Below are 20,454 nucleotides of genomic sequence, written 5' to 3'. Positions count from 1 at the left end.
GGAATGTACCACGTTCCACACAAAGACGAGGTCGGCAAAACTCAGCAGCTTTGCCCGTCCTTTTTGATAGCACAGCAAAAAGGAACGGAGCTCCATCGTCCCCTGACCAGCCATTTTGTTTGCTCGGTTACTGGATGCTGTCTGACCTACAGAATAGTTTGGCCCGTTTTGGCACCGTTAGACCGGACGGCTAGGGGTTCGCGGGTTCTGTCAGCAACCCATCCGTCACTTTGCTCGTCATTCCCTCTCCGTCTCTCGTTCTCTGTCAAGTGCAGTGAGACAGAAGGTCCTCCCCGTCACTACCGTGGAAAATAATGACGAAAAGACAGAAAGAGAACGACGAAAGGAGATAAAATGTGACAAGGGTGAGAGGTGTCTAAGAATAAAGGGCTGAATTGCGGAAGCACTAGTTATTGAGTGCTCATCAGTGGCCGACCGTCTTTGTCTCTCGTCACTCCGTTCTTGTGCAGGATATTATTTTCCTTTTTTCTTTTGCACATCACTTGCCTTTTTTCTTTCCCAGACCAAGGCCCTTTTCACGACCCCAAAGCACTGCCAGACTAGGCTGACGCTATAACCAGGGCTGAGGATACAAACGATCGTCTGACGGCCTGTGCCCACACGTTTTGTTTATAACTGCTGTCCGTCCCTTTTGTCCGCCGCCGCACTTTTATATATTCCTCTTTGTCTTTACTTCTTTCTTCTTTACAGCCAAACAACATTGTTCACTCAACTTCCAATTTCATCTTTCAGCTTTGACCTGTGAACTCCTCACCGCTGTCCGTCTTGTTCCTCTTAGAACAACACAACACAACACCACAACAAACTCACACACTCTCACACTCTCACACAAATTCAATGTCTTCGTCGCCCGAAGATATCACGGTCCTGGCCGGCCAGGCCAAGACCGTTGCGCCCGCTGGCGACCGCCAGCCGTCGTTCTTCCTCTCGCTTGCCCCTGCCACGTCCAGCTCGTACCCGCAGCGCAAGGCGTCGGTCCCCGAGACGGATGCTGCCCCGGTTGCTGCCACAGTCGCTGCACCCACGGAGTCTGCGTCTGCCGTGGTCGATGCTAAGCAGCGCCGCAGCTCGAGCCTGAGCAGCTCGGGCAGCAACTCGACATCGACGGGCGTTCGGATCCTCAAGCTGGGTCCTGTTCACTGGGGCGAGCATCTCGACGAGAGCAAGCACGACTGGCACGAGGTTGTCTTTGAGTAAGCTGTTCAAGGATAACACAAACACCGACCAACCCGAAAGTACGTAAGGTCAAAAAAATAAAAATAAAAGAATTGGAGTATTGCAAGAAAAAAGTGTTTTCTTTGGGAAGTTTGGGATTTAGGGAAGAAAAGGGTCGGGAGGACCAGACACCATTGTCCCCCAGAGGCGCGTTTTTGTTGTTTTGGCATTGTTGTGTTGCTTTGACCTTGCGTTTGCTTTGCCTTTGCTCTCATTTGCTTTTCATTGCTTTTCTATTCTGTTGGCATCAACTGCATTGCTCTTCTCTATGGTTGCGTTTGCGTGACATATTTTTCCCGATTAACGAGTTCATGATCATAATTATCGCCGTGAAGGGTTCCGGTGGACAAGAAGAGAGACTGATACACATTGGCAGTTTGCAAATTTCACATTTCACATTCGTATTACACATTACACAATACAACATTGCCCGAGCAAGGCATGGCCGCGAGTCTCTTGTCGCGACAGGGTCTGGCACTTCGCTCGCATCTGAAATATATGCCCTGGAGGCCTTCTCGTCTTACGCTACTCTCTTCCTTATCCGACATGTCTGTGATATGGATGTGCGGCGCCTTCTTACTCTTTTCATACAGTCAAAGGGGTACTTCCTCTTGGCGGGCGAGAAAACGGATAACAGATAAGAAAGGGCCGATGATCAAGAGAGACACAAGGCAACGAGCGGCAGTTCAAGAACAGTCCGACATGACGCGCGTAGACGATTTTGCGCTTGCACCTTTATTATCCCCATTCACCCACCGCTCACCGTTATGTTGTTTGCTCCGTTTCGGATTCACCGGCGCAGACGACGCATTCGACCAAGTTAACACATTGGGCATATAAATGCAACATCGCGGTTAATGCGCCGACCCTGAGCAAACTGCAGAAATACAAAACCGCTATGGCGGGGCGATGAGACTGAAAGGAAAAGAAGCACGGGACAACACTCGGACAATTTGGGCCAAAATCCATGGGGGTCACATTTCTTTCTTTTTTTTTGGTCTCTCTCACCCTTACTCCCACCCGTTCTCTCCTATTATTCACCACCATCGTCTACCCAGCATTACCTCCGTAATACAAATTTCAAATCCGGTTGACTGTCCTCTCATGTTGGCTCTCGCTTTACTATTGTCTCCCCACGCGCTGTGGGCCAACACTTTCTTCACGCGGACGCATCATGCTTCTGACTCGGGCATCTTGCCCCCCCTTCCGTCGCGCGGAAGAATCCAAGGGAAAACTATTGATAATAAAGGAAACGCCGCGGAAGCCGAAGCACGAGCTGCCGCAGTGACCGAGTACGACGCCTGTCTCACGCAGCCAGTGGGCTGCGACTGGTTTCCTCGTCCCCTGTCGTCCTTCCTCACGAGGCTTGTTTCTCCTGCGTCACCGTCGATGTGCCTCCTTACCTCCATGTAGTTTTTTCTTTTCCGCCAAGGCCACATGCCAAGCATAGATCGTCTCTACTTGGTAGGACAAAGGGGCGATGACCCAGACCTTCACTGGGCGACGATGTTCATCCCGCACGCAAATTCGCTCGTCTTGATTCCGTTTCTCTCTTTCATCCGACTCACCGTCTCTGCACAAAGTCAGCATACAAGATGTATGTACGACGGCTTGGCTCCCCCCTTTCTTGGCACGTTGCCGCGTAATTACAGGTTCCAGAAATGTACACAAGCATTGTTAGGGCGTGACCCGGATGCAGCCATCTTGAGAAAGCTTCTGTACGGGGGGCGTCGTAGATGGTCTGTAGATTGACTGAAGCTTGATAGTCGCATTACTCTTGTCGCCGCCTCACACGTCCCCAGCCTGGGCCCGGCCTATGTTTCACTTTGTACTCTGGTCATCGTCACTGCAGATCTTGGCATCTGTCGTGTAATTGGCGCCAAGGAGGGCACAAGTCAGGGAGTACTCCGCCAAATAAAAGGAACGATGTACGGCGTAATCCGTAGAGTAGTGAGTGTCCGTTTGATTTTGGCTGGCGTGACACAATTGCGTCGACGAAATCGTGGCCGTACATCACAGCAGGTGGATGTTGCAGTTCCCATAGAAATTGACGATGCTGTCTACCAATAGTCTGCCTGCTACAAGGCAGGTTCGTGCCGCTTTGATAGGGCTGACGGAAATGGGGACGGAACAAGTGGAAGCGAGGAAGGCGCAGAACGACAAAGCAGGAAAAAGAAGGAACGTCGGTAACGAGGACAAAGTACCGGATCGGAAGGAACGCGGAAACGAGAAGGCGCGCCTCCCAAAGTTGGTAGGCAGGGAGACGGAGATGGGATTCTTGCTGCGAAGATGCAATTCTTGACATGGCATTCCACTTACAGGGGCCGACACTGCATGTAAAGCGCTAACGCCTTGTCTTCCAGTGGCTGCCACACTAATTAGAGTCACCTGACCACGTCCCATTGGAACGCGTCAAGAGCTACGCGAAGCGTCAGCCCCGCGTCTGCTGTCGCAGGCATCTACAGTTACCTTCAGCTGCATTCAGCTCCTAGTTGGACGCCAGCATGAGCAACAGACCAGCATCCCAGCCCACAGCATGGCCTCTCCGACAGACTCGACGGCGTCGTTTCGCACAGCACAACAAGGCAGCCCACACGAAAAGGCAAAGGAACCGCCCGATCCAAACAATGACAAGGACCGCACGCCCGATGATGCGTCGAAATCGTCCTCGCCCTACCGCCCGGTGCGAGACATTCCGTACCAGCTGCGGGACCACATCCGCGTGTTTTTAGAAGAGAAGATGTGTATGTTTGTGTCTCTTGTATCCCTTGTGCTTTCGGCGTTGCTCGCCCACTAACAGCCGAGACGGCGAGGCAATCCAGCTCCTGACGAGCCTCGCGGCCGCTGGGGGCTCTGATGGCCAGAGTCTGTTGCCAGCAACGACGACGACGACGACGACAATGACGACGACAATGACAAAGGCGACCGCCGCCCAGGCCACTCCCACACCTATCTGGCTTCCCCCACCCAGCCATTTGGCCGTCCTGGCCTCGCTTGCCGTCCATCCAGCCTACACAACCCGCCCACAGGACGGCACGGACTTGCGCGTGGCCGGCCATGCGATGCAGTATTTGCACCATGTCTTGCGCGTGGCCGGGCCAGTGGGCGCCGAGATGGCGACGGCCTTTGCGTATCGGGATGCTCAGGGACAACCGACGTCGACAGCGGCTACGGCAGCCGCTCGAGCAAGGGCCGGAGCACGAGCTGCGGGTGACAGCCGCGGCAGGACTGGCCGGCCACGACGACAGCTGCGTGCCTCGGTAGGACGGGCCTCGCTGAACAAGGGCGAGTACGTCGACAGCCAGACCATGTCGTGGAGCGACGACGATGACGGCAATGGCGGCTGGGGTGCAGGGGCCGGCAAAAAGAAGCGGAAAAGCAAAAGCGGCAGTCGGCGACGTGGCGCTGGCGGCGGCGGCGATCGAGTCCGTGGCAACGACGACATGGACATGGGCGACCAAAGGGGGCGTGGCAGTGGCGGTGGCGACAAAAACAACAACGCTGACGCACACAACGCCGAGGAGGACCACTATGACGACCATGACGACTATGACGCCCAAGACAACGACGAAGACGCCGTCAGTGGCCGCATGGCGACGCGCGATGGCATCTGGATGCGTGGCGAAAGCTTTTGGCGCGTCACCGCCTGGGCGCTGGGCTGCAGCGTCCGCGAACCCGCTCGCTGGCGCACGTGGCGGCCCTGGCTGACGTTCATGGTCGACGTCATCGAGGCCGACCTGGCCGAGCGCCTGGCCGACGACGGCGGCGACGATGACGACGACGACGGCGACCTGTACGACTCGCTTTTGTTCCAGTATCTGAGCGAAGACGGGGCCGGCGGGGGGGCCGGGGGACACAGCACGTCACACCTGCGCCGCATCGCCGCGGCCATATTGGCTGACGGGTCGCCGCCGGCACTGGCCCGCGAAGTCTTTGACAAGGAGACCGTCCTGACCGGCGCGGCTTCCACTGCGACAGCGAATACAACCGCAGCGTCCGCCTCGACTTCGACCTACACCCGGCCCAAACGTGTTCTCGATCTCGACAATGACAAGTTTGGAGACTACAGCGACGATGAGGAGTCTGCGCCCTCGACGCCCGAGTCGTCTGCCGCGCCTTCGCCTTCGCCCTCGCCTTCGCCCTCACCGTCTCCCTTCAACAGGAACAAGGCCAAGCCGGCTTCCGGAAAGACGAGAAAACGCGGCGTGTCCTCCGAAACGCTCGAGGCCAGCGCCGATGCCATCGGCTCGCATCCTGGCTTCCTCGAGTCGCTGCCGCTGCGTCGCCGGCTCTTCTATCTCATGGCCCTCGGGTCTGTCCATTTCTCCTCTGCCTTTGCCACCGCCGACGCCGTCTACCGCTCGTTTGCCGAGGTCCTGCGCGAGACCGAGATCTCCGTCTTTGCCGCCTTTGTCGCCTCGCCGCCGCCTGCCCCGCCAGCCTCGTCCGTCGCCCCGTCGACCGGCACCGTGCCGTCGCCCTCCCCCGACGACGTCTTTGTCGGCCTCCTGCGCCACATTCTCTTCACGTACCTCCCCGCCTCGGTGCCCAAGCCGCACATTGTCGACCCCGTCGCCTCTCAAGCGGCGTCGGCCGTGGCTGCCGTCTCCCCGTGCGTCCTTGAGCGCTGCTTCCTACCGTTTGCCGCCAACACGGTGCTGCTGAGTGCGAATGTGCGCATGGCCCTGGCTCTCGAGAGTCTGTTTCGGCTCGTGTGGCAGCAGCAGCCGTCGTTGCCGCTCCCACAGGCCGCCGATTCCTACAATGCATGCAGCAGAGACGATCTCTGGTCTCCTGCTCTACAAGTGGCCGCCGAGACCGGTGTGCGGGCGCGCGAGAACCGGGTCCGCAGCGCCACGACGTCGTCCTCGGCCACCTCGACAAAACGAAAATCGGCCCTCGCTGTCGAGGCCTACGGCCGCGACCTGCTGCAGCGCTCCGGTCGCCGTCTGCTGGCCATGGTCCAGCTGGCCCGCATGGACGCCGGTGAACCCGAAATAGTGACGGGGGACTTGTAGGTGTGAAGAGAACGAAAACGCTGGGCGTTGTACTGTTCCGAAGGGGTATCACAGCAAACGCAGCCTATGAATTTATGAGATAGATAATGAATAAGAAACTATTATGGTACAATCATACAGCAAACCACCCTCTCTCACCGCTTCTTCAATGGTGGGGACCATGGAGCTGGCTGCCACGACTCGCCTAGGGCGCCGTGCGCCAGCTGTTCCCGCTTCCACGGGTCGTCTGCCGGCGCTACTTGCTGCTGCGGCCGTCGCGGTGTCTCTTGTGTCTGTTGTGTCTGTGTGGCATGCGCGTGGGCCGGTTCGGCTTGTGCTTTTGCATCTGCTTTTGCATCGGTCGACGACGGTGCCGCCGGCTGGTCGGCGGCCGGCAACGTGGTCGTTGCTGCTGGCGCGGACGCGCCGAGTTCCTGCGTGGCCGCCGCCGCCGCTGCGCCGAGCGCGTCCGCCTCGACCGGCCCATCCACGCGCTGGGCACCCGCCCACCGCGCATCCGCCCGCGCGGCCAGCACCTTCATCTGCTCCTGGCGCGCCACCTCCCGCTGCTGCTCAAGCAGCGATGGCGCGTCGTCCCGCACATGCCGCAGCCACTGGTGCCACTGCGGCGACACCTGCACCGATCCTGGGTGCGTGCCCCGCGGGTACTTGACGATCCGCCGCATGCGGATGCCGTCGCCCGGGCGCGCATTGGCCATGGCTGCCGACTGGCTGTGCCGCACGTCGTTGAACTCCCAGTACGTGTTGCCCTCCAGGTCGCGGCCTGCAGTTGTTAGCGCACGGTCGAGATAGACGACAAAGACGACGACAAAACAAAACGACGTACCGGCCATGAATTGCTTCCGCCATGGTAGGCGCAGGGCCTTCCAATGGTACCATGTGTTCCAGAACGGAGAGAATTTGCCAGACATTTGGCAGAGTGTGTTGTGTGAGGTGGAGGATGGAGACGGTCAAGGGGACCAAACGACGGGGAAGACTGTGACGACAAATCACTTGATGTTGAAAAAAGCGTTTCGATGCAGCAACACGATTGCCTAGGTGGGACTAGCGCACGTGGCATTTCCTCTAAAAATCCGCCACAGAACGTGCGCCAGGGGACCTATCGTCCATTGCAGCAGCGGAATGGCCTGCAAGTGTCTTCATCCTAGTGTTTGTTCCAGGCATGCAGTGCCTAGACTATGCTGTAAAAGCGCTGTAAGTGAACTCCGTGCACTTGAGTGAGATTTACGCATTTCATTCAGCCTCTCCCACCAGTTTATATCACTTTCTCATAGCTCACCCACCACGAATCTGTTTTTTATAAAATATTATAATATTGTGCGTCGCGATGGGGCCTCATAGTAAGACGGGTAGAGCTAACGGTTGGTGGCATACTGTGTTTCCTTCACCTTGCCGTAAGATGCTTCCAATACGCAGCCTCCATCACTTTGTCTCTGCTCATTCTTGCATTAATTTTCCTTCACTCGAACAAGGTTCCGTCACGTCCCTCGTTTATTATCTATCTGTGCATTATGTCACTGTCTCTGTGCGATTGTTGATCTTATTTTATTGAAGTCAAACAAAAACACCGTGTATTTCCAAGCTGTGTTTCTATCGTTTTCGTTCAATTGTAAAGAAACACACACTTTGCAAATTCAACACTCTCGCACCTATTCGATTCCACCGTACCTAGTGCTTATCCGGTTGAATAGCTGCACATAATTTACCAAGTGTTTTCTATGGAACATAATGTATCTTATCTTCCACAAGATTTGACTTCTGCACCGAAGAATAAGGTTGCTCGCGAGATATAGGGACTCACACAGAGGCATTTCATTGCAGAGTGCATGTAAGAAGCAACGAAGCAAAGGAGAGTGAAAGTGAAGAAAAACAAGACAAACAATATCGTCTTTGACTTATAACTTGTTCGTGAATCTCCATTTCTTATTTTGTTTACACACCTCGACAACAGATCGGCCTCACAATGCCATCCAGGCGGGCGGTTTCCACGGTTGTCGTCAACATAAGGCTCGACTAGGGAGGGCAGAATCCCACAGGAGTCTCAAAAATGCAACCAAAATGTCGCGACCATCTTTGTCTGATGTATGGTTTCTACGTTTTATTTCTCCCTTTTTTATTATTTGTTTACTTTTGCCTGATGTGGCTGGGACAACCGGCGCTAACGGGTACCTTGATCCCCGCCATTTTCCTTGCTTTTGCATGTACTCCCATCACCCCCACTGTGGCCGCCAACCACGTCACTCGGGTGTGGCTTCCAGCAGAGCGGGGAAAGAGCGACAGCGTCTGGGGTGGGCTCTGCGGGCGGTCCCTCGGCGCGCAACCCAACGCTGCTTCCTGTTCGCTTTGCAGGCTCTTGCCTGACGACCCATTCCTAGCGGTGCAGTCCAAGCTCGCCTTCCTCGTGCGCAGAACCAAGAAACGAGGGAAGGCGCAACGGCGGACACTCCTGCCGGCGACGACTGCTTTCTTTTCTTTTTCCTTCTGCTCCTCCGCTCCTTCCTCTCTCTGTCCCTACTCCCAAACCCACTTCTAAACATCGCCACCACTGAAGTCCTCCGAAACAAAACCTCAACTCTACAACCAATACGGCGCCCAACCCAATCCCCCCCTCAATCGAGTGAGCGATCCCAAGACTCCACGACGCCGCACCGGCGTTCCGAACTAGGGCGAGCTACGAGAACCGCGCCCCTTTCATCGCCTTGCCCCGTAGGCACCAGCTTTCCACCAATATACGGCGAGATCCAAGGTTCCATTTCAATTTCAGACGAGACAATTGCAAAGACGAACACAGCACACTCTTGAGCCTCTCAATTGCCCGCGACACCAACGCGTGGTATCAAACAACAGCAGACGAGCCCGAACTTATCGACCACCCCCCGACACCCCGTCCTCTCACAATGGCGTCTGTCACGTCCCTGGACGGCGACCTGCGCAAAATGCGCCTCGACAAATACACGCCAGGCGCCGCGCGTGAGGCTCGTTCTTGGATCGAGGGTGTTCTCGGCGAGCAGCTGGCCGCCGGGGACCTGCTCGATGCGCTCAAAGACGGCACCGCCCTCTGCCGCCTCGCCAACCTGGCCATCCCGCCGCCCGGCATCCGCTTTAAGCAGTCCGCTATGCCTTTTGTGCAGATGGAGAACATCTCCCATTTCCTACGCGCCTGCCAGGCGCCGCCGCTCAATCTACAACAGCACGACTGCTTCCTGACCGTCGACCTGTACGAGGCCAAGGATCCCGCCCAGGTGCTGCAGTGTCTCGGTGCCTTTAGCCGCGCCGCCAACCGCGTCAACCCCTCCGCCTTCCCGACCGCCATCGGCCCTCGCTCAGGCAACGCCGCCAACCGCAACAGTGTCTCGAGCCCGCAGAACACAGGCTACGGCGCCTCGGGAACGACACCCGCCAGCCCGCCCGGGCGCGGCACGACACCCACGAGCGGCCGCCCCATGTCCTCCATCTACACGGGTCGCACTCCGCTTGCGCCCACCCGCACCGGCGAGGGCTCGGTGGCCGGCCGCTGGAGCCCTACCAAGTCCAACGACTCGTCGAACCGTGAACGCAGCACCAGTCCCGGCAAGAGCCCGACGAACACGAGCAGCTGGAGCAAGCGGGAACTCGAGGGATCGACCGCGCCCGCCTGGAACATTGCTCAGTATGGCTACATGGGCGGCGCTAGCCAGGGCAATTTGGGCATCTCCTTTGGCGGCCGCCGCCAGATTACGAGCGCCGGTCCGTCTGTGCCCAACGCGGCCGAAAAGGAACGCTTGCGTCGAGAGAAGGAGGCCGAAGAGGTGCGCCTGAAGGAAGAGGAGGAAGAGCGCCAGCGCGCCGAGCAGGAGGCCGAGGAGGAGCGCGCGCGCCAAGAAGAGCAGCTGCGCTGGGAAGAGGAGACGCGCCGCCAGCGCCAGGAGAAGAAGCGCAAGGCCGAGGAGGAAAAGCGCAAGTGGGAAGAGGAGGAGCGTCAGTGGAAGCTGACCGAAGAGGCACGCCTGCGTGAAGAGGAAGAGGCTGAGGCACGCCTGGCCGAGGAGCGGGAGCAGCGTCTGCGCAACAGCAACAGCAACAAGAGCGCAAGCGGCGGCAGGCCTGGCGGCGCCGGCGACCCGCGCCTGCACGGCCAGTTCCTCAGCCAGTACCAAGCCGACCAGGCACAGGACACCGCCCCCGACGCCTACAGCAACCGCGTACGCGAACTCGAAAAGGAGCTGGAGCTGGCACGCCAGCGCGAGCAAGCCTACGAGCAGGAGCGCCAGGGACGCTCCTCCGGCCGGCCGGCCGCAGGCGGATACGACGACGACCGTGCCCGCTCCAAGTCGCGCGGGGCTCGTTCACGCAGCCGGCCACGGGCTGCCAACCCAAACCTCCAGGTCAGCCCCCCCGTTCGCCAAGAGTCGTGGTCGAAGAACGACAAGGAAGTTCTGCGGACACCACGCAGCCAGAGTCGACACCGGTTTGCCGATGCAGAGCCGCAACAGCAGCCAGAATCTGACTTGAGTCCACCGCAGCACCATGGCGACGGCGACGACGACATTATGCCTCGCTCTGGACCGCAATCCTACCACCAGCAGAGCAACCCACACGCACCACCACCATCCAAGTCGCCTCGGCCACTGCCCGATCCGCGGTCACACTACCAGCAGCAACAGCAGCATCAACAGCAGCAGCAACAGCAGCAGCAACAGCAGCAGCAACAACCGCAGCCGCAGCTGCCGCCTCGCCTCCAGAACCAAAGGACAGGGGAGCGCCAGCAACAGTACCAGCAACCGCCGCCGCCTCAGCAGCAGCAACAGCAACAGCAGTCGGGTCCCACCGGCTTCTTCCAAAAGATCCGGACCCACCGTACCGGCGAGAAGAACCCGCCGTCGAACGAGAACATAAACAATTCGGGCGCCAGCAGCCCGCTGCGTGCCCAGCGGACCGGCGAAGGGCCCAACAAACTGACTAAGAGCCACGGCCGCCCGCTGCCCGACCCGTCATCCTACGCGTCTGCACCCCAGCAGCCTACCCTGCCGCCCCGTCAGCAGCAACAGCAGCAACAACGACAACAGCCCCTCCAGCAACAACCGCCGCAGCCGACGTATGCGCGCGAGCTGCTCGGTGGAGGTGTGGCCGAGCACGATGCCGAAGACCGTCGCCGCCGCCAGCAGGCGTACAACCCGTTGCAGCAGCAGCAGCCGCTCATGAAGCAGAGGCAGCCGTTTAGGAACGCGCCTCCTGCGAACAACAATAACAGCAGCAGCAGCCCTGCCTCGGGTTCGGGTGGTGGCGGTCGCCCTGGAGCGGGCAAGTCGCTGCTGGAGCGTGAGATGGAACTGGAGCGCCAGCGCCAGCGCGAGTGGGAAGAAGCCCAAAAGGTGACGGCGGCGGCACCGCGCCAGGCGAACAACGTCGACGGCATCGATGGCCACTGGGACGTCAACCAATGGAGCGGCTATACGGGCGGAGACGGCCAGAACCGCGGCAGCCAGGGGATCGGTGCAGGGCGGCGCCAGATTGTCGGCCCGAGGCCGTTACCAGGGCAGAGATAGAGAGGGGACGGAGGCTGAGAGGGCGACGGTGAGACTTTGTGTTGGATGTCAGATTTTCTTTTATTTTATATTCTCGTTTTTTGTCGTCTGCTTTGTAGAGTTTTACCCCTATTGTTCTCGTTTTTGTTCTTTGTTTTCGACATAGAAAATGCAAGTCTTCTTTTGACTATTCTTGTGAATATGATAATTGAAATAAAGAAGCCCGAGATGAACGAAAATTACAATTGCTGGGATATTAAATATGACCATGGCAAATTCTAGAAAATAGCTGTAAATAACTCCATGCAAACAATACAAGCAAAACAAATGAGATAATACAAAGGTGATGTAGCAACATCCCAACGCGGCCAAAACAAAATGAAGCGACGCAAGCCTCCGAGGATGTGCCGAGAAAATCCAAAACATGTAACGTGTAGTTTTTCTTTTCTGTTGCCAGGTTGGGTATCTTTCTTTCTATTGTTTTCAGGCTTTATTTGATTTTTTTTCTTCTTTTTTTCTTTTCTCTCTTTTTCGGCATCTTTGGGCAATCTGCTTCCTTAGATTGCTGTAGATGTGGTCGTCGTCGACGCCGCGGGCGCTTTTATCTTGCCCGGGTCGCCCATTTCGTCGCGCACCTTTTGTAGAATTCTGAGCCTCTCCATCTTGTGCGACTCTTTGTCGACACGGCCGCGCGCCGTCCCTGCGTCCGGACCCAACTGCGCCAGCACAATGTCCACCGCTCGGGCTCTTGATGCGTACTCCTCGGGGTCCTCCTCCCCTGCGGAACTGTTGTCATCGTCATCACATGAACCGATAGCGGCAGGTTTGCACTCAAGCTCCTCATCACGCCCCTTCTTGTCCTGCCCGGCTAGCTGACCGCGGCAGGCCGCCTTGAGACCGCCTTTCGGCCGGCAGTCCCGGTGACAGGGCCGCTTCTTATACGGTCGAGGACCGACGTAGCGACCACGCACGACACTCTCCAGCGTCTCGCCACGGCGCATGGCCGCCAGCACGATGGCAGCAAGATCGGCGCTTTCGAGTGCCGAATCCAAGTCCTCGAGGCTCTGGCGCGCGCTGCTGCCGACAGGGTGGTAGTGATGGTGCTGGAACACGCTGTCGGCGCTGCCGCGCCTGGGCGCGAGCGTGTGGATGGCCACGGCGCCGTGGGAGCTGGCGCCATTAGCACCGTCGGCGGCACTGTTGGCATTCGGGCCCTTCTGGGCGTGCCGCTTGGCGAGCTCGCTGCTGCCACCCTGCTGCACCGTCCTGTACAGCTCGTGCATCGCTTCCCAGCCGGCCGAAGCCCTCTGCAAGTGCATTTTCCACTCTTGCGCATCCATGGAACGCACATCCCGCTGGGCCTCCATTATGCGGTTGCGGCGCAGGTACAGCAAGGGCTGTTTGCCACGCTCGGCCTGTCTGGCTAGACCTTTGAGGGCGTAGCCAAAAGGGCTGATGATGGCAGAAATGTCCTTGAGGACAAACCCCATGATTCCCATGCCGACACCCCGCACGAAGCCGTGGATCCCGCCGCCTTTGCGCGCAAAGCGGATAGGAAGACGCACGATGCCGGTGACGCCATCGTATATGCCAAAGATGAACTCGTTGCCAGCCGCCTTGAGGCCGCTCTTGATGCCTGTGACATGGGCGGGCCGCCGCACTGTGTCGTCGCCGTACAGACGAGGCGCATTGTGGAAGCCCTGGCAGAGCGAAAAGTACACGTCGATGGGCGCCATGACAAGAGCCTTGGCAGATCGGCCGATGTTCTGTCCAACGGCAGCAAATACGACTTCAAAAGAGCCCTCCTCGGCTTTTCCCGTACCCTGAAACGAGCTTGAGTCGTCGTCGGCGAGTGTATCGCTGTCGGCATCATGGACCTGTTCCTGCTTGGCAACCTCCTTTTGGGCTTTCTTTTGGGCCGTTTTTTCCTTGGCGTCCTTCCTTTTCTTCTTACCACCACGGATGATCTGGCTGGCAGCTGAGAAAGGGCCGCTGATGATGGCGCGGGAGGAGCGGGCCAGGGAGCCGAACATGGCGGTGATGGGCTCACCGGGGCCTTCAAAGTCGTTCCATTCGGTGTGGCGCAACAGACGCAGGTTTTTGTAGGACATGTAGCCCTTTTCGACCAGGGCCTCAGCAGCCAGCGCACTAAGCTTGATGTTGGAACCTTTGCGCTGCCAAACGGCGACTTTGTCGGGGAAGATGGCACAGCGTATGGAGCCGTGGCCTTCGAGCTCGAGGGTGCGCAAGAAGGACGTGCAGGCATTGTCGGCGCCGTCGCCCTCTAATTCAATGGACTCGGCAATGGCCTGCGCGGCGTCGCGGGCTTCTTGGCAGAGTAGGTACTTGATGCCGTCGGCCAGGCTCTCGGCGGTCAGGCGCTTGTAGGGGACGGGTTTGGGGCCGACGTTGGACTTTTCAATCATGGAGCCCCAGAAGAACTGGTCGCCAAAGAAGGGCACCACCATAGTGGGCAGGCCGCACTTGAGGGCAATGGCAGTGGTGCCAGCACCGCCGTGGATGACGCAAGCACGGACCTTGGGGAACAACCAGTCGTGCGGCGTGTTTTCGAGCATGTAGATGTTGTCGGGGATGTTGTCGCCCTTGCCTCCGAAGCCACCCCAGCCTTTGGAGACGAGCGCGCGCACACCAGACATGCGCACGGCCTCAAAGATCATCTCGGTAAACTTGTCGGCATTGTCGACGACAATCGAGCCGAAACCAATGTAAATGGGGGGCTCCTCGCTGGCGGCCAAGAAAGCTTCGAGGCTGGCGGGTGGTTTGAACGACGACGCGAGCTCCAGGAAGACAAAACCACCAATGTCAATCTCCGGGCCCCAGTCGGCGGGCTTAGGAACAAGGCCGGGGCTCCAGAGGTAGGTGAAGGGCACGTGCATACGGTACACGGCGCCGGGGGCCCAGATTGTGGAGATGGGCTCGAGGTCGAGGGTCTTGACGCGGAAGTTGTTGATGAGGTCACCCAGCCCCTGCCACACCATCATGTCGACGAGGGGATACGAGATGAAGTTGGTGTAGCCTGGGTCGACGGCGGACTTTTTGATATTGGCCAGGGGGTGCGGGAAGGCCTGAGTGGGCGTGTAGGGGAAGGTGAACATGAGGTGGAGGGGGACGCCGAGGGCTTCGGCACAGTGGATGTGAGCGTAGCTCGGTGGGTTGGCAATGATGGCGTCGGCAACGAAGGGCTCCTTGTCGCCAACGAGCTTGAGGTTGCGCACATCGTTGGGGTCGTCGGTCGAATCGACACAGGCACGCCAGAAGCCCTCGAACATCTCGGCCATGGCGTCACGACGGCGGCCAATGTCACCGGACCGGACGGTCGCCAGGCTGGGGATCATGCCGGGGTTCTTGACCATAAAGGCCATGAGCTCAGCCGGGTCGCCGCCCGCGGAGAAGAACTCGAGGCCAGCACCCTTTTCGATAAACTCGCGGAAGGCTGGATGGGTGGCAACGCGGACGCGATGGCCATACTTTTCCTTGAGGACCTTGCCGATCTTGAGGAAGGGCTGAATGTCGCCACGGGAGCCAATAACCATGATGACAACATTGAGCCTGGGGGCTTTTTTGTGAGCGAGGCTGCGGGAGACACGGCTGAACTCGGCGGCCGCCAATGACATGCCGGCCCTGGTCTGAGCGGCAGTGTAGGCCGCGTCGTCGGGCTCATCGATTTCGTCAATCTCCGATTCGCTCTTTTGCTCTTCGCTGCCACTGCTGTCGCCCGGTGTGATGCGACGCACGGCAGCGCCGACAGCCTTGGCGAGGACGCCAGTGTGGCTTGTGTCCTTGACGGAGATGGGCAGGCGGCCATCGCGCTTGGCGGATTGGGAGTTGAGGAAGGTGAGCGAGGCGGGACGAAAGGGGGCCAGCTTGCTCTTCTTCCCTCGTCTCCAAAACGCGGATGATTTGGGCCCTGATGCCTGGCTCGATGCAGCCAACGAGGACTGATGCTGCGCTTCGAGGTTGGGACCCCCTTCATATGCATTTTGTGATGCTGCGCCAGCCGTAGGCTCGTCCGCGTAGGCCGGGGCCTCTAGGAGATCACCCCAATGCAGCAAGGACGTCCTCCGCAGTTCCTGGACGAGCGCGACATTGGAATTGCGGCGTGTGGGTGGCATGGGGAGAGTGGATGAGCGCTGCCTGGACGGCCGCGTTCCGCTGGAGCCATGGCTCTTTGTCTTCCTGGCGCCGGGTGTGACGGCGGAGGAGGCAATGGCGGTGCTTGCGGTAGCCAGCGGTGCGCCACCGCTGTCACCGGCCGCGGCCACGGTCTCGGGGTTCGGCGGGTCGGAGATGGCTTTCGGCCGGCCTTCAAACGTGCCTGATGGCCGCGGATAGGCCTCTAGGTAGTCGTTGCGGGGCCCGACATTGTTGTTGATGTTGCTGACAGAGGCGCCTGGTGACTCAACAGGGGGCGGGATCAGCGACGGGTAGGCGATGAAGCCGTCGTCATTGCGCACGACGCTGGCCGAACGGCCTTCGCGGTTGACAGGATCATAGTGAAGGGAGTCGTCCTCGTGCATCTTGCTGAAGAGACGTTCGTGGCTCGGACGGTGTAGGCGACGCTGGTCCGGCGGGAGCAGCGAGTGAGGCCGTCGTTGGTCAATGGGTGCCAGCGAAGGTCGTGACAATGTTTCTGTGTCTGTGTTTCCTCGTTTTGTCGTTGTTGTTGCTCCTGCTTCTGCCGCCGCTGATTTATCTGGCGAGGTATTTGGGATGTGGCCGCTTAGTGGACGTGAGCCATCAGCTTGCCCCCGCGCGACGCCGCCGTTCTTGTACAGATCGGCCATTGTCTAAACGAAGAAAATGGTGCCGGGAATGGGAGGATCGTTCCCATCGGCCCTCTTCTCTCTTCTTGCTCCTTTGTGTCTTGGCGCTTTGCGAGTACTTTTCGAACCGCCGATCAAGTAGAGCTAAGACTTTGCCACCGCAGCCGGGGAGCTGGGGATTCTGGAGTTTGGCAGTCTGGTCCTGGTGGTGGTTGAGGGGAGGACTGGAATGAAGGTGTCTCAAATGTTTGTGTTGGAGCGAGCGTTTTGAGTGGATTGCTTTCGTTTTCGTTTCGTTTCGTTTTCGTTATCTTTTTTCCTCTTTTTTCGGCTTGCCAGGTTTTTCGAGCGTTACGGCCACTCCAAGTGCTGTTCCCTCGGCAGCTGATGACGAGCGCCAGTGCGGAAGAAGTGGACTAATCAACTAAATGTGTGGTGGCGCTGATGAGATTCTGCAAAGCGAAAAGGCAAATGGAAGAAATGGGCGACGTGACAGGGGAGAAATGGAGAACATCGCAGAGGAGGAAAAGTAAGGAAAGTAGTGGACAGACCAAGAGGCCCGCAAAGGTTGAGTTGCACCTGCACCTGCCGAAACCGCGAAGCACTAGGCGATATCAGGCTCGATGTTTTTAGTTGTGTGGCGGAAGGTGCGGAGCTTCCTTGGTCTAGACTTGTCTGCGACGTAGCCTGATTTGTGTGCTAAAGCTCGATCGTTGCTTCCTTCGCTTCGTTTTGTAAACGGCAAGAACAGACTGAAATGCTTCTTCTTTCCGAGCGTCGCGTGCGTCAATAATGCATTGTCTTGAATGCACCTTCCTGCCCAATTGGTTGCCAGTTGCATTGTAATGAGACACTTGCTCCTTTATACGGTTTGGAAGGTTGATGGATTGCGCCTGCCTCGCCCGTTGTACGTATGACGTCAATGCGCGTATGCAACGAGACAATTTGGAGAAAACACAAAACGCGGCAGAGCATCTTACGTCGTCGAAAGGACAAGAGTCGTGTTTTTGTTACATGGCGTACCTTCATATATCCTACTGGAAGCCCAATCAATTGGTGCCTGATTTCATTTGCCGGCTGTGTTAAACAAGCATTTCCTGAATTGTGCAATAAGCCTTGCCGTGCACTTTCCCTTGTTGCTCTTTCCCTTGTTGCTCTCTTCCCTTGTTGATCTTTCCTCGTTACCTCTTTCCTTGTTCCTCTTTCCTCGTTCCTCTTCCCTCTTTCCTCTTTCCCTTTATTCCATTCCCCCTAGTCCTTCCCCTTTCCTTGTTCCTTCCCTTCAAAACTCTAAACACAGAGCTTAGGACCTGCCGTCGTAAATGGTTCTAGGCCCCAGTGGAGCTGTTACCCCTGCAGAACCCCCAATTGCCAAGCACCAGTTGGGCCATGCGAAGCTCGTGCTTTGCGAAAGGAAAGTGCGAGACACTAAATCTTAGTTGCGACTAGAGCAATTCTACGCTGTAATATCTCAACGCAGTCCTCCTCCCAGGCCGGCGAGAACTGGACTAAGCCCGTGGGCTGAGTGTGCGCATCTGTCCCTAGCCTCGGCCCAAACGTCAAGCTGGCATTAAAATGCGAGCGTGTCCGGAGTCGACGGGTCGCAACGATGGGCCATCGAGGTCGCGTGCGCGCCTTTGCCTCTTGTTCATCAGTGGCATTGTGTCTGCAAATCAGACCACCGAACAAACAGAGCCTGCCACGATGGCCAACCGAGGAATGCATGGCCCTCGAGGGCTGTCTGGCCTCGCCGAACCCTCTAGGCCAGTTACCAGCAGCCGAATGACGGAATGACTGGCTCTGCGGGTGATGACGACTGGCCGGCGGTGCATCTCGGCCCGCTCGTCTCGGAGGACAGAGCAGGAAGAAGGGCCTTCGTCTGAGAGGTCCAGCAGCATGCCTGGCCCGTCGCGTCGTAGCGTTGTGCCTGACGCAGCAGTCGTTGTATTTGTAGGTCTCTGTATCCGCAAGGGTGCCTTTCACCAATCCAGGGCCGAGGCGTCGTTGGCCGGGGCCCGTGGTGTGGCTGTAGGCGCTGCGTCGGTCGCCGACGTCTCGCCAGCACCGCCAGCACCGCCAGCACCGCCATGGCTCTCGTCCTCGTCCTTGAGGCCCAGTGCCGTGGCCAAGGCTGCCTCGTCCCCGGCCTTGCCCCAGCGGATGCGCCGACGCTCGAGCTGCCGGTCCACGATGCCGCGCCACGTCTTGACGAGCGGATGCGCGTTGGCAACGTCAAAGATGGTCGTGTGGACGGCCGCACCGGCCTCGGCTGTGTCTGCCCCAGCAGGCTCACTGGCCTCCACATCGTATATCCACGTGCCGTCGGCTGCAAAGTAGCAGGGCGAGAAGATGGACGGCGCCGTCAAGTCACGACGGGCGCGGCCGAGGAGGACCGGCAAAGGATCTGTGTCATGTGCACCAGTTGCATCCTCTGTGGTTGTGGGGGCTGTGGAGGCGGTGGATGTTGTCTCCTCGTCGTCCTCGCCACCCGACACGACCAACGCTTCCAGCAGGCCCAGGAGCTCACCTACGACGCCGCCGATCGCCGCACCCAGCGAGTAGCCCTCGTCGAAGCCGGCTTGGAGCGTGGCGTTCTTGCCCGCGCTGAGGCCGTCGCGGTAGCCGGACGTGCTGTGCTCCTGCTCGAGGCGGTTCATGTCGGATGGGTGGCGGTGGCTGTCTTGGTAGACAGTGGGCACAATGGGCGCAGGAATGGTCGGCAACGACGCGGTGGCCGCACCGGACGGTGGTCGGGGCCCGCGATGGTGATCGTCTGGCGATGAGCCAAAGACATCGTCAAAAAACTCGACGGCACTGCGACCCTCCGCCGTCGTCTCGATACGGCCTCCACTTTCATTGGCGCCATGGTTCTCACCACTGCCAAAAGCATCGCCGTGGTAGACAGCACCCGCGTCCACCGGATCCGGTGCGACAAACGCGCTGACATCGGCCGCAGGAGAACCGGTGCGGTTCGTCATCATTGTCGCAAAGGAAACGTCGGCCGGCACGAGGAGGTCGTCCTTGCTGTTGGGGTCCGCCAGAGGCCGTTGATGCATTGTGGGAAAGATTCCGTAGGAAAAGGAAGCATACAATGCCAACGTAAAAGACGGAATGGGTGCAGTTGAGCGTTGGCGTAGAGTCTGTATCGCGACACTCTCGTCCCTGCAAAGTCTTTATGACGTTTGTAATTTTTCGTTAGCGCCCCGCCAACAGCGCATAAGCAACTCACCAACGCACTCATCAGCAGCCTGACCCCGCCTAACCTTGCCCACTAAAATATCCATGGAGTCTTGGCCAGGACTCTCTGAACTGGCAGTGCGGGCCTGCCCGCAGCATCCGTTCGACGGTCTCCACTAAGCTTATGAAATATCTTAAAGACCTCGACACTATGAACAGGCTTTTGAATTTTATATGGTCACGTATCTGGATCTGCACCGAGAGTTTATTTAGGATGGTGATATATTCATGGATGTTGTATTAATCGTGGGAAGGTTTTCTGTCGTTCCCGTCGTGCAACAAAGAAAGGGGGGAATAACGAGCACGACCACGGACCGATTTCTCTGTCGATCGACTCCTGACGCCGTGTACAAGGCTTGGTGGGAGGGAGCCAGAATGTGTATGAAGCAATAGACGCAAATGCATAAAGGAAGGGGGGATAAAACAGAAGACAACAAACTTGAAACAAACCAGAACAAGATGCTCCAATGGAAAACGCCATACTAGCCCAAGGAACCGCTCGTTCCAAAGCAGAATATCTAAATGAATACCGAAATATGTACTTCATTGGTACATTGCCGTATATTTGTCCCAATCATCATGTCGCGTAGTCGCATGGCCCGTCCGTCACGTCTGTCACGTCCGTCACAACCGTCGCAGACGATACAGAGCAGAGAATTCATGTCGAATGCCACA

The 20,454-nt window shown here is 58.0% G+C and overlaps 7 protein-coding genes across 7 annotated transcripts; 4 read left to right on the top strand and 3 right to left on the bottom strand.

Moving 5' to 3' along the window:
• Positions 1-858: 858 nt before the first annotated feature.
• On the top strand, positions 859-1,218 carry SPSK_05697 (uncharacterized protein; the record flags this gene model as incomplete). Its single annotated transcript, XM_016732438.1, has 1 exon — positions 859-1,218. The coding sequence occupies one exon, from the start codon at positions 859-861 to the stop codon at positions 1,216-1,218; it is 360 nt and encodes a 119-aa protein (XP_016583516.1).
• Positions 1,219-3,289: 2,071 nt separating this feature from the next.
• SPSK_05751 (uncharacterized protein) lies at positions 3,290-3,538 on the top strand (the record flags this gene model as incomplete). The annotated part of the gene is made up of 1 exon (XM_016732487.1): positions 3,290-3,538. One exon carries the CDS (start codon positions 3,290-3,292, stop codon positions 3,536-3,538), a length of 249 nt encoding a protein of 82 aa, XP_016583515.1.
• A 234-nt stretch (positions 3,539-3,772) lies between these two features.
• SPSK_04977 (uncharacterized protein) lies at positions 3,773-6,254 on the top strand (the record flags this gene model as incomplete). Its single annotated transcript, XM_016731735.1, has 2 exons — positions 3,773-3,984; positions 4,037-6,254. The coding sequence occupies 2 exons, from the start codon at positions 3,773-3,775 to the stop codon at positions 6,252-6,254; spliced, it is 2,430 nt and encodes an 809-aa protein (XP_016583514.1).
• A 134-nt stretch (positions 6,255-6,388) lies between these two features.
• Positions 6,389-7,165, bottom strand: SPSK_05535 (uncharacterized protein; the record flags this gene model as incomplete). Its single annotated transcript, XM_016732279.1, has 2 exons — positions 6,389-7,017; positions 7,081-7,165. The coding sequence occupies 2 exons, from the start codon at positions 7,163-7,165 to the stop codon at positions 6,389-6,391; spliced, it is 714 nt and encodes a 237-aa protein (XP_016583513.1).
• Positions 7,166-9,151: 1,986 nt separating this feature from the next.
• On the top strand, positions 9,152-11,779 carry SPSK_04953 (calponin domain containing protein; the record flags this gene model as incomplete). The annotated part of the gene is made up of 1 exon (XM_016731712.1): positions 9,152-11,779. The coding sequence occupies one exon, from the start codon at positions 9,152-9,154 to the stop codon at positions 11,777-11,779; it is 2,628 nt and encodes an 875-aa protein (XP_016583512.1).
• Positions 11,780-12,315: 536 nt separating this feature from the next.
• On the bottom strand, positions 12,316-16,563 carry SPSK_04821 (udp-transferase; the record flags this gene model as incomplete). The annotated part of the gene is made up of 1 exon (XM_016731584.1): positions 12,316-16,563. One exon carries the CDS (start codon positions 16,561-16,563, stop codon positions 12,316-12,318), a length of 4,248 nt encoding a protein of 1,415 aa, XP_016583511.1.
• A 1,958-nt stretch (positions 16,564-18,521) lies between these two features.
• SPSK_05395 (uncharacterized protein) lies at positions 18,522-19,598 on the bottom strand (the record flags this gene model as incomplete). Its single annotated transcript, XM_016732143.1, has 1 exon — positions 18,522-19,598. The coding sequence occupies one exon, from the start codon at positions 19,596-19,598 to the stop codon at positions 18,522-18,524; it is 1,077 nt and encodes a 358-aa protein (XP_016583510.1).
• Positions 19,599-20,454: the final 856 nt, after the last annotated feature.

Source organism: Sporothrix schenckii, assembly GCF_000961545.1.
Source record: "Sporothrix schenckii 1099-18 chromosome Unknown Cont49, whole genome shotgun sequence".
NCBI lineage: Eukaryota > Fungi > Ascomycota > Sordariomycetes > Ophiostomatales > Ophiostomataceae > Sporothrix > Sporothrix schenckii.
This window is presented reverse-complemented; position numbering and strand designations above follow the sequence as displayed.